This window comes from Buteo buteo, chromosome 2 (genome assembly GCF_964188355.1).
Source record: "Buteo buteo chromosome 2, bButBut1.hap1.1, whole genome shotgun sequence".
Lineage (NCBI taxonomy): Eukaryota > Metazoa > Chordata > Aves > Accipitriformes > Accipitridae > Buteo > Buteo buteo.
In genome coordinates, this window is record NC_134172.1 from 24,536,568 (window position 1) to 24,550,025 (window position 13,458).

Consider the following 13,458-nt stretch of genomic DNA (forward strand, 5'->3'; position numbering starts at 1 on the left):
TGCCACAAAATGTTTTAAAACACTTTATTTTTAAAAAAGTATTTTCATTATATATTTTATCAGATGTTACTGACCAATTTCAATATTCATATTAAGAAATGTTAATATTGATGCAAGAAATATTAACAATAATTTGATTCTATTTAAGTTGCAATAAAAAATAGAATCTGAAATTATGATTTCAGAGCAGCTTTAGGTTTGTCTTATTCTTACATCGTTGGGGTAGAGAGCTACATTCAGATTTCGTTAAAACATCATGAAAAGAAATGTGATTAGTTTGTAAGTGTCTCTCTTCCTAGCTGCAGAACTTAAATATAAAAGCTTAGTTTTTTCCCTGGAAAATAAAAGCAGTATCTGTTCATCACTATGTGCCATACTTACAGTGATTTCTCATAAAATTGCCCATGTGGTCATTTAGATAGAGGAGATCAGACTGAATTGCAAAAGTTGATAAGGATGGACCAAAAAGTCTGTGATGTAGTAACTGCAGATGGACAGTGGTACCACAAAATGCCTGCTGTTAGTGACAGCTGGATGTACTTCAAGTATAGTTCATGTGTACAAGGCATGTCCAGCATCAGGATATGGCCATACGAGCCTGAGCATTGGAACTACCACTGTTGCTTTACAGGTTTTCCTTGCAGCTTTTCTTGTGTCTGCTCTCCTTTTTTGTGCTAGTAATAGGAACCATGTGTGTAATAGAGATTTAGTGAAACTGAGCAAGAATGTCTTCAACCTGCTTAAACCTTTTCCCATCAAGAAATGAAGCCAATCCAGTAAATCAAACACATGCTGGTTGTAAGGTAGAGCTGTAAGACTTCATCTCTGATGCTAGAGGTGGAGGCCCTGCACAGGGCTGCAGAGTTGCTCTGCAGTTTGGTGTCTGCAGTCAGGTGCAGGGCAGTTACTATCATGTTCCACAGGCAAATCAGCTATTAAGGGATAAAGGGACTAAGTGCATTTTCAAGTCAGATGGCATTAGAGATCTGAGAGAGAAGTCCTGGAGAGGAAAAAATTGAGCAAATGTTAGTATTTGGAAGAAAATTCATCAGAGATTGCAGTTGTGTATCATTGTCTGTTACTGGAATGTGAAATTAAGCTCCAGGAAAGGACTGAGATTGGGTAAGACTCAGCATTTGTGTATAATCCTTTGAGGACTCAACCCATTCGTAAGTCCCTAATTTCTTTATGAAGAAAGTCTTAAATAGTCAGTAGGAGTAGAAACGTTAAGAAATTACTTTCTCCTTTCTCCCCTTCATATTAGCATCAACAAGAACAGAAAAGCACAGTAAGAATATTTAAAAAGGGGGAGAAGCTTCAATTTGTGCAGACAAGAACTGGCTCTGGTTTTCTCAGTTGTTTTTTCCTTCCTCTAAGTAGGCACTGTGAAAACTACTGCCTTATCTAAGAGAAGCTACCTAATTCTGATTGATTAGTCCATTTGGCTAACTTAGCAGATACAGTCATTAAATTAACTATCCACATAAAAAGAAATGCAGCAATTCTTTTGAGGGGAAGGAGGGGATGAAAGTTTTAGAGCTGTGGCTATTAAAGCAGATAGATTCATGGAGCATGGAGATAGCTAATCCCCCCTGAAGTGCAAAGGAAAGATCATGCATGAGCAGAGAGAAGGTGTTTGGGTAGGCATGAGGATAAAGGGGAATTAAAATGTCCTAGCTAGTCAGATACAGAAATCTGCTGGCTGAGTGGCTTTTTTGACTCTTATCTTGTAATTTTTAGTTAGCTCATGGCTGATACTGGAAATGTTTTAGGACCGTAGTGTAATGCGAGTTAATGCTAATTGTCCCTTGCACTCTTACTGACTGGCAGATAGAAACATCCCTTCTCTTCACTTTCATCTAGTTTTCTACTTTCTTGGTCCTTGTTTCATGATAATAATCACCCTGCCTTCTCTTCCCTGCTGTACAAGATGGGGTGTTCTAAAAAATTACTTCCCCTTGTCACTCTTTCCATATCTATTAGTCCTGTTAATAAAAGGAGTCTTTCAGCACTTTTCTCAAAGCAACATGCTGGTAGTTTCCCATCTTTTACAATAATCTCCTATATAAATTTGATTCCCTGCTTTTTCCCTTCTTTTGAGGGGGATAACTTCCTCTTATATAATTGAGTTACAACTGAGACCTTTCCAGGTTACTTGGTAGAGGATGTACACCATCGGGTGAAAATCTTTCACTTAATGGGAAGTTTCCTCATCTTCATGTGCTTGATACCCAAACAGTGCCCATTCCTTTTACCACAGCCCCCTCAAGCGTGGTGTTGCAGGAGGCTCCCTTCACACAGCTTGCTCCTGCAATGTGGATTAGCATTAACTATGCAATTGATATGGCATCTTTCTCATATCAGTGTCTCCATCATTTCCCTGAACCCGTTGTTTTCTCTTGAATGTCTGCATATGCCTGATGGCAATTTCCTACTGGCATTCGACCCATCCAGGCCTTTCTGCTGATTTCAGCTAAAACTCTGTCTTCCGTTTCAGTAATGCATCTCAGCTCAGATCTTGCATTTGATGTCCTTGTCTAGCACCATATTTAATCTGAAATTTCAGGTGTACATAATGAAGAGTTGTGGAGACAGCAATCAGGGTGAACAGACAGAAGAAATGATAAAGAATTCCCACAGTGTCCCAGGAGACACAGCAATGATATCGGATATCATGAAGCCAGTCATTTCTCTCATTTATAACACTGATATGCCAACAAAGATGCATTTTAGTACTATGATTATGAACTCCCTTTATTTCTACCTTTCTTAAGTTTGTAATTCTTCCTATGGCCTCTAAAGAGGTCCCTATCATTTCTGCTCTTTTCCTTCCATAACTTTTAGATATTCCATCTTTACAGTCTCTTAAATCTGGAAAGTTAATTTTAGTTCAGAAGCTGGTGATGGGCATTTTCCTTCTCTTCTTGAAAATGAAAGTTTCTATTTAATTTCCAGGGATAATTCCCAGTTTGTTATCCACTTCATATTCAAATGCAAACCTGTTCCCTTTTCAAAAATCTTTAATAGCCTCTTTTTCGTCTTTCAAGTCAAAGTGCTTTATAATCACCTGTTTTTTTCTGTTTGTTTCTTTAAACACTTGGCCTGTTCTGTCCTCTTTTCTCTTGCCATCTCATTTTTTCCCCTCTTTTTGCTTTCCTGGAGCAGCCTCTTTTGCTGGAGGACCCATCTATTTCCAAAGCTCATCTGTTTTCCTTGGTTCTAAATCCCAGCTTTGGTTTCGTAAACCTCATATGCAAATGCAACAGTTAATTCAAGGTATACATGCATGATCTTGGATAAGGATAATTTCCTTAGTTGGGGCCCTCTTCTGTAAGAAGAATCCCCCAGACCCCTACTCCTGTGTACTATTGTTGTGACTATTTGTGAGATTTGGAAGAGCAGAGAGGATCTTGCTCATTTTTTTTGTTCTGGCCCTTATGCTATTGGGTCTGTATGTGATGGGCTCATATGTTTGTGACTTAAGATAATGCTCCAGAAAATGATGTTGCTGTAAACAAAATTACGCTACTTCATTTGTGTACATTTTTAAAGTAACACCTCTGAAAACAGAACTGCTATTATTAGCATAACTGGTGTTTCCTTGTAAAAGCCACAGATCACATGTGATTCTTTCCTGTGAAATGTTTTATTTTTGGGTCTTAACATATGCAGGTTTTTGCCATGCCTTTTCAAAGAATTTGTATCAACGCCTCAGCGCATGTTTCTGAAAATCTCGCTCTGTAGTATTGTCTTTTATAGTGTAGATTTTTTTCCACTGTAATTTTCTACATCCCTCACGTTTCAAAGATTTTTTTTTCCCCACAATCTGTTCCCCCCCCCCCCCCCCCCCCCGATCTTCTTTATAATTAATACCCAAACTACTAGTTAAACTGAAAAAGATGGCTTTTAGGATAGATTGGCAGGCAAGCTAAATTATTCCTATTTCATCTCCGCCATAGGAAAGACTTGTATGATTTATGTTGAAATACATATTATTTTAACGCTGATTGCTCAATGTCTTATGTTGCTTAAGCAATTTTCATCGTGTTTCACAAGTGTTTCACTATAGCTTTTAGTTGGTTTTAAAGTAATGGCTTTTATTAAAATTACACAGTTATGTTTCTCACTGTTACTGAAGACAAAACATTAGTCCACCTATGATGTGATTTTATGAGAGAAGTGTATCTTTTGGCATAAGTTTCTAAGACTGTGTATAACTGTTAGGTTGTAGCTTAGTTTGTAATAGCACTGATTGCATTATTGGATCTGCAAGAGTGTTGTGTTTTTTATGATATTTTCTGTGCAGTGAGTCATAACAATAATAATAATGATAAAGCATAACATGGCGTAATTTGTGGGTTTTTCTACTGATAAAATATTCCCAGACATAACCTGCTTGCCACGTTACTTAAGGTAGGCTTTAAAAATGTCTTTAAATTTCAGACCTGTCATCTATTTGTGAGCTCTCGGCTCAGTCCCCAGGAGCTGTGCAGGCTGGTGGCCCCATGGTGTTTCCCTTCCAGCCAGGCTCATTTCAGGAACCGAGACGCCTGTGACAGACCTTGAGAGGCGGCGGTATGCCAGCGGCTCCCCAGCCATTTCCAGCCCTTTTGTCCTGAAAGTAGCAACCAAGCAGGAGGATGAAATGGATGGACCTGTTTAGGAATCATTCTCTTGGCCTACTTTGAAAGTCAATACAACTTGAACAACGTGGGTCTGTCCATCAGAGGGGTGGTGGGTGGGAGGAGAGCAGCGGACTGGCCCCCAGCAACCCTGGAGCTGGATGCCAGCAGACCCTACATAACCCCTGGGAGAAACAGGGCCCTGCCAGGGTGCAGGCAGAGCGGCCCAGGTCAGGTCAGAGGGGTTCTCGGCCAACTGTCCTGTCCCAGTGGCCCAAGGCAGATGCTGAGGGAGGAGCAGAAGAGCAGAACAAGCGCATATGAGGCTTCCCCAGAGTCCTTTTCCAGGACTCCAAGAATTTCTGAGTCAGGTATGACTTCTGTGTGTTTGGCAGCCCTCAGTTATGTCCATTAACTTGTCTGTTCCCAGCTTGAAAACCAGTACAGAGCTCCACTATCCATGCTTTCCTGCGGCAAGAGGTTCCACATTATAACCAGGGGCTGTGCCAGAAAAGGTCTCTTTTCATTGGTTTTGAGCTTACTGCCCTCTTCTGTTACCTCCTACTTCTTGCATTGTATAAGGCAGAGGATGATCAATCTCTTTGTTGTCTTATGCCAGACACAATTTCCAGATCTTTGAGAACATAACATATGATCTTCCAGAACATAAAAACATTAACAGCAGTATCTTTTAAAAAGCGATAATTTTGTCAGACCCACATGCAAAGACCCTGTGCTTCTCCTTGTCATCCCTCCAAACACAACTTTAAACTCCCTCTGAGTCAAGTCATTCTGTTTGATCTCTGTCTTTTGTACTGTATACTTTAATATTTTACATTTTATAATCTCTTGCATCTTTCTTGGCACAAATCCCTTTGTGGCCATCAGATAAGGAGGATGGTCTTAGTTTAACTGATTCCCCCAGAAATAGCTTAGAGTACAAGTAGATCCCTAAGCTATAGTGGTAGCTTTAGTAAACCTGTGGAAGCACAGACTTTTGCTGGAAAGAAAGTGTAGTGAATGCTGAGAGACCATGTATCTAACTTAAGCAAGCTAAACTAAGTGCATTTTAAGAGAGCATCTGTCTAAATTTCTAAATCTGGAAAAGGCATACAGACCTTATAGAAGTCTTTGAGCTTCCCCCAGGTGGATGAGTATCCTAAATCCTTCTAAGAGGAATTAGAGGATTGTAATCAGTAACTCAAACAACAGCATCTCTTTTAGGTCCTCCTCAATAATGGGTCACTTGCAGGCTGCTGTGCAAAGCATCAATATAGGTATATGGGCCTGACCAGAATTAAGGGCATCCTAGAGCATGAATCTGGGGGCAGCTGCTTATGCCAGTTCTGCAGTGGCTGAAGGAGATGCTTGCCCTTTCTTCCTTCCCTTTTTACAGCTGCTGAGGTATTTTCCCTTCCCTGTGTTAGCTCTGGGGCTCATCGTACCTCTTCACAAGGGACTTAAATTACTTAATGCAGCAAAACCATGGTTTGTTGAATCCTCCTAAGTGTACTTTGACGAGTGCCAGTACTGACGCCAAGAGTATTTTGATGAGCGTTAGTTCTGAGACCGAGAATATTTTGATGAGTGCTCTTGCTGACACAAGATAGGTTCAATGCTTGCTGCTGAGGGGGCATTGAGACTTCCTGCTTTCAGCAGCACCCAGCTGTGAACTCACTGTGACTGAGGGGACCCCACCTCCATGAACAGTTGTCCCATGGATGCTCCCATTCAGAAATTTATTAGCATCCCTCTTTTTGTTGCCTCTGTCGCTTGCACTCAGATATAAAGTCTTCTTTTTAACTTCCAGTTTCCATTTACTCATTGACAGTCCATCTACATCTGAGGTTGTGCCAGCATTTTCTATAGCCTAATTGCCTACCTTTACATCTTGGTGTATAAACCCTGGTGCATTCAGATCCACTCACAACTCTTTTTTTTTTTTTTTTTTGCTAGACTTCAGGAGCTTTGCATTCCCTGGTTATCTCAGGAGCCTCTCTGTGCTTCTGGGTAATTGGACTTTCTAAGCAAAGCTGTCCAGTATCTGTCTGCAGTATTTGAAAAGAGGTCTGCTTTGGACAGTAGTATTAATCTTACCTCAGTTTGACTGGAAATACATCTTCTTTCATGTATTCTGGGATAACAGTTGTGTTTTTCAGGAAGACAGTCTATTGATCTGGCAAATCATTTTGCCAGAAACAAGTGCAGTCATGTCTCACTTCCTTATAAACCAGGCCCTCCAAAACAACATAATACAAATTCCCTCCAGCCCTTAAGTGCATAAATTTGCTGTTTGTACAATTGAATTTGATCCTGTTTCTAATATCTAGTCCTGAAGATCATCCAGCTCTTTCCTGTGGGAGTTTTTTCAATATTCTTCTTTATTCCCCATGCTTTCCAACTTAGCATTATCAGCATATTTCGTTAGAGCGCTCCTGGTTTTTGTGCCTGGGTTATTAATGCAAATATCAAGCTGGCAGTTTGTAGGGCTGATATGGAGTGACCCATACGAACCAACCTCATCCTGCTCGGGGCTTGCTCTCGGCAGTCACCAGTGCCTATGTGAGCAAAAAAGTCCATGGCCCTGCTGCCTGTTTAGCCAGGGTGAAGCTCTGGGAAGCCAAGTGGCTGCTGCCCTGGGCACCGCTCTGCTGTCCTTCCCCTCCCACAGCATGTCAGCTCACCCCTAGCCTAGGTATTTCACTGCTTGAAAGAGAAACATTAAATTTTGCCTCTTCTGCTGAGAAGGCTTGTGGTTGTTTGCTGTCATGTCAGTCAGCGTGCCTGTTGTCATGTTTTCTTTACCAGTTCTTCATATTTTCCAGTTTAATCATCTCTTAAGTGGGACAATATCAAATCTTTATACAGATTTCATCTAGGTTAAAATTTTGTGATCTTTGAAAATGTTTAGTGAAATTTCTGATGTAATTTCCTTGCCTAGAAAATAGCTTACGAGGATCTGATTGGTTCAGCACAAAGTGTCTTGGTAAATAACAGCGTGCATTTAACTTACATACATTTGCCTCGGGTCTAATTGTTTTTTCTCTTCAGCGTTTGTTGCAAAGCCTTGTGTACTTTTGAGTCTGAGTTTGCTGTTGCCCAGAGCATTTTCCACTGACATTGCTAAAGCTGCTGGGCTCCCGGGTGGAGCGGGCGTGAGGGATGGGCCCTGATGGAGGCCTGCCCTGGGGCCTGAGGACAGCATGGCACCCGCTGCCTGCCTTAGCACCTACACCGGGTGGAATTGGCCGTGACCCTACGGTGTGGTGCAGCTCCTGCGGCTGCTGGCTTTGCCTACCTATTTAGAGTGAGCCTGAGCTCATCATACTGAATTTACAAGGTCATTTCATTATTGTGCCGTTGTGTCCTTGGGAGTCTGCTGGACGCAGCTGCCATTTTCCCTCAGATATAGCCTGCTGCAGGAATGACTGCAACTGGTTTCTCATCCTGCTGCTTTTTTTTTTTTTTTAAAGTTCACCTAACTTCCTTACTGTTCTCTTTTAGCAGCAAATAGAAAAGTCTCTTGAATTAAAATCATTATCAGTGGCTGGTTTTGAATCTTCTGTGAAGAAGTGCCCCCTCAGTTTTCCTTGTCCCGCCTTCTGGTATCAAAAATCAATGTATCCCATGCACTGTGTAACTCCATTGAAGGTGGTTGTTTCAGTGATTTTTATGAACATTTTAGGAAAAGTATCCTGCAGGTCTTGCCCTTTTCAAATGTTAATTTTTAATCAGTGCTTGCTGAGAGGGAGTGCAAGAACACATGCACAAGGCTTATGGTTCTCTTTTCTTTTTCTTTCAGTGACCTGCTGTCTTCTGAATATCTTGAGAGGCATATCGAGCAAGGTGGGAAGACAGTGGAAGTTAAAGTAAGAATTTCCTTTTTATGCTTTGCTTTTTTAATTTGCTTTGTTACTGATATTAATGCAAACTCACCTATTTTCTTGAGAGATATCTGATTTTTCAGGTGACTTGTTTTACCCTTCTGAGGCAAGCATGTTTCATGTCTTCTAACTTTTCAGCTTTTAAAATATGACAAATAAAATTTATTGGCAAATTTAGTACATTAATGTTTATATTGAAATGGTATCCATGAAAAATGTATACATGGTAGTTCTTTTTAGTAGTAAATATAATTTACTTCTGATGCCTATTCAAGAAAATCTTTTTGGTTTGGTAGCTAGCATTTCCTCATTGTACTAAACCCCAAGTTTGTTGTTTTTAATGAGCTTCTTTATGAGAATAGCAAGATTTATTGTATTTTTCCAAATATCTAGTCACCATCTCAAATTGTGGGTTTCTTTCTCTGGATGTTTGTTGGCATGACGGCTACAAGATCCTGTTTCTTGAGTTGTCTTCTGTGAAATGTTCCATTGCCTTTGCAGGAGTGGGTTGGGTTTTTTTTCCGCATATGACATGGGAGAATTTCCTTGAGGACCTTCTGTTTATTAGGACAATATTGTGTATAAGCCTAGTATAAATTACTGTAGATTATGTAAAATGTGCGTGAATGTAATATGTGCTGTGCATAATGGAAGATCTTTAAATTTGCCCATCAGGTCAAATTTTGTTCAACATTTACATTAATTTAAAAAGACCCCAAAAGTCTTTCACTAAATCACCTGAATATCCTGAAACAAATTATTTAACCTCTGCAATGTGAAAGCACAAGTGGAAATGGACAAAGCAATCCTTTAGCTACCAAGTAGCTGAAGATACATGTTTCCTTTGGTTTATCCTTTTCTAGCATTTGCAAGCTTGAAATATGTTTTCTTTTTATTCTCTGATAATAGTCTGCACACATTATCAAACTGAGGCAAACACATACGTGTTCCATTAAATTGTAAAGACTAATTTCTCAGTCAGCCGTGATCTGCAGTCAAGAAGTCTTGACTCAGATTCAGAATATGAGTCAAAGCAGAAATAAAGATAATAGCTGATACTAATAAGAACAAAACAATCCATTTGTCTGTGTCAAGGTATATATGCAAGTTAGCTAAGTTAGTCTATCCAAGTCCCATCACTGAATTAGGACAAATCTATTTCTGATGAGTAAACCTTAATCAAGCAAGGAAATGTTTGAAATCAGTGGTTCTTCTCATGTAAGTACTGCTTAATTGCATGGGGAAGATACAGGAGGATTGGGCCTTTCAAAGGAAGGGTCATAAAATGTTTTCTGGGCAGAAGATCTCCCAGTCTCCAGGGTCCCAGAGACTGTTTCCCTTCAGTTAGCTGCCGTGCAGGGTCGTGGTGTACTTCAGGGATGGCTATCACTGCCTTACTTAGTACTCTCAAACTTGCTTTAAGGAGAGAACTGGCATTGTTGCCATTGACCTTGGTGCTGGAGATGGACTGAATTGGGGGTGAAAGTGTCGCTGGGTTGGACCTTGCTGTGCAAAGGAGGTGTATTGCTGCCCAGGTGGTGTGTTTCCCCCTCTGCACTTCATTATACTGGCAAGGGTGGTCCCTGGGGCTGCTGGGAGGGTCTTCTGCCCCTTCCTCACTCACTGCTCCGGGAGTTCGGCAGGCAGCAGTCCTATGGAAGTGTGCCAGGAAGGGGGACGTATATTTTTTGCTCATTTTTTTGCAACCAAGTGTCTGGGATTGGAGGAGAGGGAAGCAGCTGCTGTGACAAAATGTTCGGAAGAGCCTGTTGGCCACAGTCATGGGCACATTTTCAGAAAAGTTCAGATATCAAAAGATTTTTGGAAGAGCACAGGCTGCCGAGTACATTTTTATGCCAGACACTGAGTGAGGCTAATTTCAGCACCCAGTAGTTGTTTAAAAATAAATGTGGTTCCCTCTGACCTGCTAGTATTTTTCAGAGTGTCTCTAAGTGCTCTGAAGAGTCCTGTTCATCCGTCGAACAATTTCTGAAAAGCCCAGTGGTATCAATTTTGCATTTGAGAAACCGAACTCTGGTTTTACATGAAATATTTTGCCAATCTTACTCCAAATACAAGAATTTTTCATGATGGTGATTTAGTACCTTCAGTTTCTGTGGAAACTGTTTACTGTAACTGGTAGAACTACCTTTAAATTGGTACTTCTAATATGTACCAGGTAAAACATAATTATTATACTAGATTTTAGGGATTGTGCAGATTGCTTAGATACTTATTTAAAAATAGCTAGCAAAAGGGTGCAACATAAATAAATCACAAAATATGCACTCTGCTATGCAGCATCTTCTTAAGCAGGAGAAGAGGTATTTCAGAGAGGAGCCAGGTTTCTAGCAGTTGCTTCGACAAGCTGCTCTTTACCCACCTCTGTGCAATTTGTCTTTGACTGTAGGCAGAAACAGAGGCAGTCTGGCAACATCTCTCTCGCTGCTTTGGTAGAGAAACAGTGACAGAAAGAAAAAGTCTGTCTGTCATCCACTGCCAGCTGCAGGCTTTCAGCAAGCCTGTTTATACAGCAAAAGGACCTCCTCTGTTCTTGGCCTTCTTAGTGATGTAAGGAGAGGTGTATTTTAAAATACATATATATTTCCCCCTTGCATTTCTCAGTGCAGGAATACTGCACAAACAGGCATATCATCAGTGCTGCTGTTGTGCCATCAGCAATATGGGAGAAGACAGGAGCTTTGAATCACTGTGGGAAGGCAGCTGTACGTACACTCAGTAGTTTGGGAATGTTACAGGCATGAATGTGTCCGGGAAGCAGATGCCTGCCTGGGCTCATACGCTATGTGGAGTTCATAACTACTTTTGCCACTCCTCCCCCTCTCCACTCCCCCCCCCTCCGTAAAACTTCCTGTGCTGTAAAATACATATGGATCTTCTGCCTTTACTTAGGATGCTTCAGAGAGCAGACGGGGGCAGGGAAAGGGAGAAGCATTCACATCATTACAAATGCCACTTTGAAGGAGCAAAGGGATTTTTATAGGGAGGAGTGTCCCCAGTTTAACACACCTTTTTATTGTAAGAGAAAGTTGAATTACATTCGATTGCTGCATAATTCATTAATACATTAGACCTTTGTGAAGGTGGAACTTGTTACACATGATTTTGCACGGTGCCAGCATTTAGCTGCTGCAGAAGAGAGACTTCTCTGTGAGATACTCTTGTTGATTTGGCAGTTAGGCAGCACCTAAGACATTCTTAATAAACCAGCAGCAATGTGCAGTGCTTAAGAAAAACAAAAGGAGGAAGATCTTTGAATTATTTCAGTGTTTCCCCCACGCACCCTCCTTTACTTTAGATCATGTCTCTAACTGCTAGGGAAGCAGCAGTATTGGCCTAAATTCCCTCTGGTAGCAAAGAGAATAATCAATAAGAAAGAGAAAAATCCTTCATGCATTGCCTTTTCCCGATTGTGTCAGTCCAGATCGTCCTGTGCTCACAGCACATAAATACTCAACTGTGTATGCTTAATGTTGCTGCAGTATACCTCTGTGTGCTTTTATCTCTCTTTTTTGGGTTATCATTCTGTCACTGATGCTGTCAGTGAGATGAAAGGCAAAAATCAGCTATAGTGCTGAGTAATTCACATTGCTGGATTTTTCTCCTTCAGAAGGAACAACTGATACCTATTCAGTGACATTTTCTCTTATAAAATGTTTCTGTTTTCCTCTTTGGAGAGTGTAGAAATAAATATTTCTGCCTGTATTCCCCCAAAACATAGAATTGGACGATTCTACGAGTTGTTAGAAAATTGCTTTCTGAAAAAAATCAAGCAATGAAAATATTTCAGATCCCAGTTAGAGAACATGCACAGGTAGAGTTGTGGTAGATACATGCCATGAATTTTTGATGGCATGTTTAAATTTAACTAGAAGGAACTATATTTCATAGGCAGTCCTAAAATTGTTAAGTGTGTTGGTGTAAACACAGTTTGTGTATTATGGGCACAAGATTACACTAAGAGTGCTCACAGCATGAAAGAACGTTGCTTTTTGCTTCTACTTCACATTGTGTTCATAATCATGATAACATAGAACAACATAAATGGAGTAATATTAAACGCTAGGTACTGTTTTTCTTCATTGTAGTGTTGATGGAGAAGCTTTGGCCAAACTTGCCTTGTGGCTTAAGATTGCCTGTGGCTTTGTGTCCCCGGCTGTGCTGAGCCATATTGCTGGCCCCTGTGGTGCTCAGCCGCTGCCTGTGGAGCAGCGAGCGCGGGCAGGGCCGTGCCCTTCAACCTGCCTGTGGCTGTCCTCTAGAGCTGGGGTGCCCCAGTGTGGCCTCATGCTCTGCAGTGGCTCTAGCAGAGGTGCCGTCCTTGCAGTTTGGGGAATGAGGTTTGTGGGGCAAATGCATTTTAATGCTGCACAGCAAAGCAGAGCCCTTAGTTTGCAAAAACAGTAATCATTTCCTTTTGTTATGTGCGTTGTTTGGCTAGTAGTGTGCGTAAACTGCCTGTTACTGTAGCTTACAGCTATTTTAATGGCTGTGCACAAGAAAGGAAAAACTGTTGTTCTTCATTGCCTTGCTGTGATTAAAGTCTTGGCTTGTGTGTGCCATGATGTGTATTTGAAGGGCTCTTTGAATGCCCTTTTTTTAGGAAAGTAATATAAAAGGGAGAAAAATATTAAAATCTTGAAAGGCTGGAGAGTGCTGGGGACCTTTGACATGATGGATATTGCTTTTTCTGTTAAACTCCCTCCTTCAAATCTGGTGTGCTCAAGGAGGAGTTAAGGTACAGTCCCTTGACTGAGGGCAAAGCCTGTGTATGTCACATCTTAGTGCCTGTGTTTGATGAGATCTTATGCTAAATAGCATTCCAACATTTTGCTGTATTGCCACAGGTACAAACAGGCTACAATAATTTGCAGTGCAGCCAGGATAAACACCAAGCCAGCGAGCAGGTCATTTTTATCATTGGCTGGTAT

At 40.9% G+C, this 13,458-nt stretch overlaps 1 protein-coding gene across 5 annotated transcripts in view; it reads left to right on the forward strand.

Annotated features, from left to right (window-relative positions):
- Positions 1-13,458, forward strand: part of ADAM22 (ADAM metallopeptidase domain 22) — a 135,308-nt gene that overhangs the window by 53,021 nt on the left and 68,829 nt on the right. For all 5 annotated transcript variants that reach the window (XM_075048766.1, XM_075048747.1, XM_075048748.1 and 2 more), the window contains one exon: positions 8,425-8,491. In XM_075048766.1, coding sequence (XP_074904867.1) covers positions 8,425-8,491 — 67 coding nt within the window. The remainder of the gene's footprint in view (positions 1-8,424; positions 8,492-13,458) is intronic.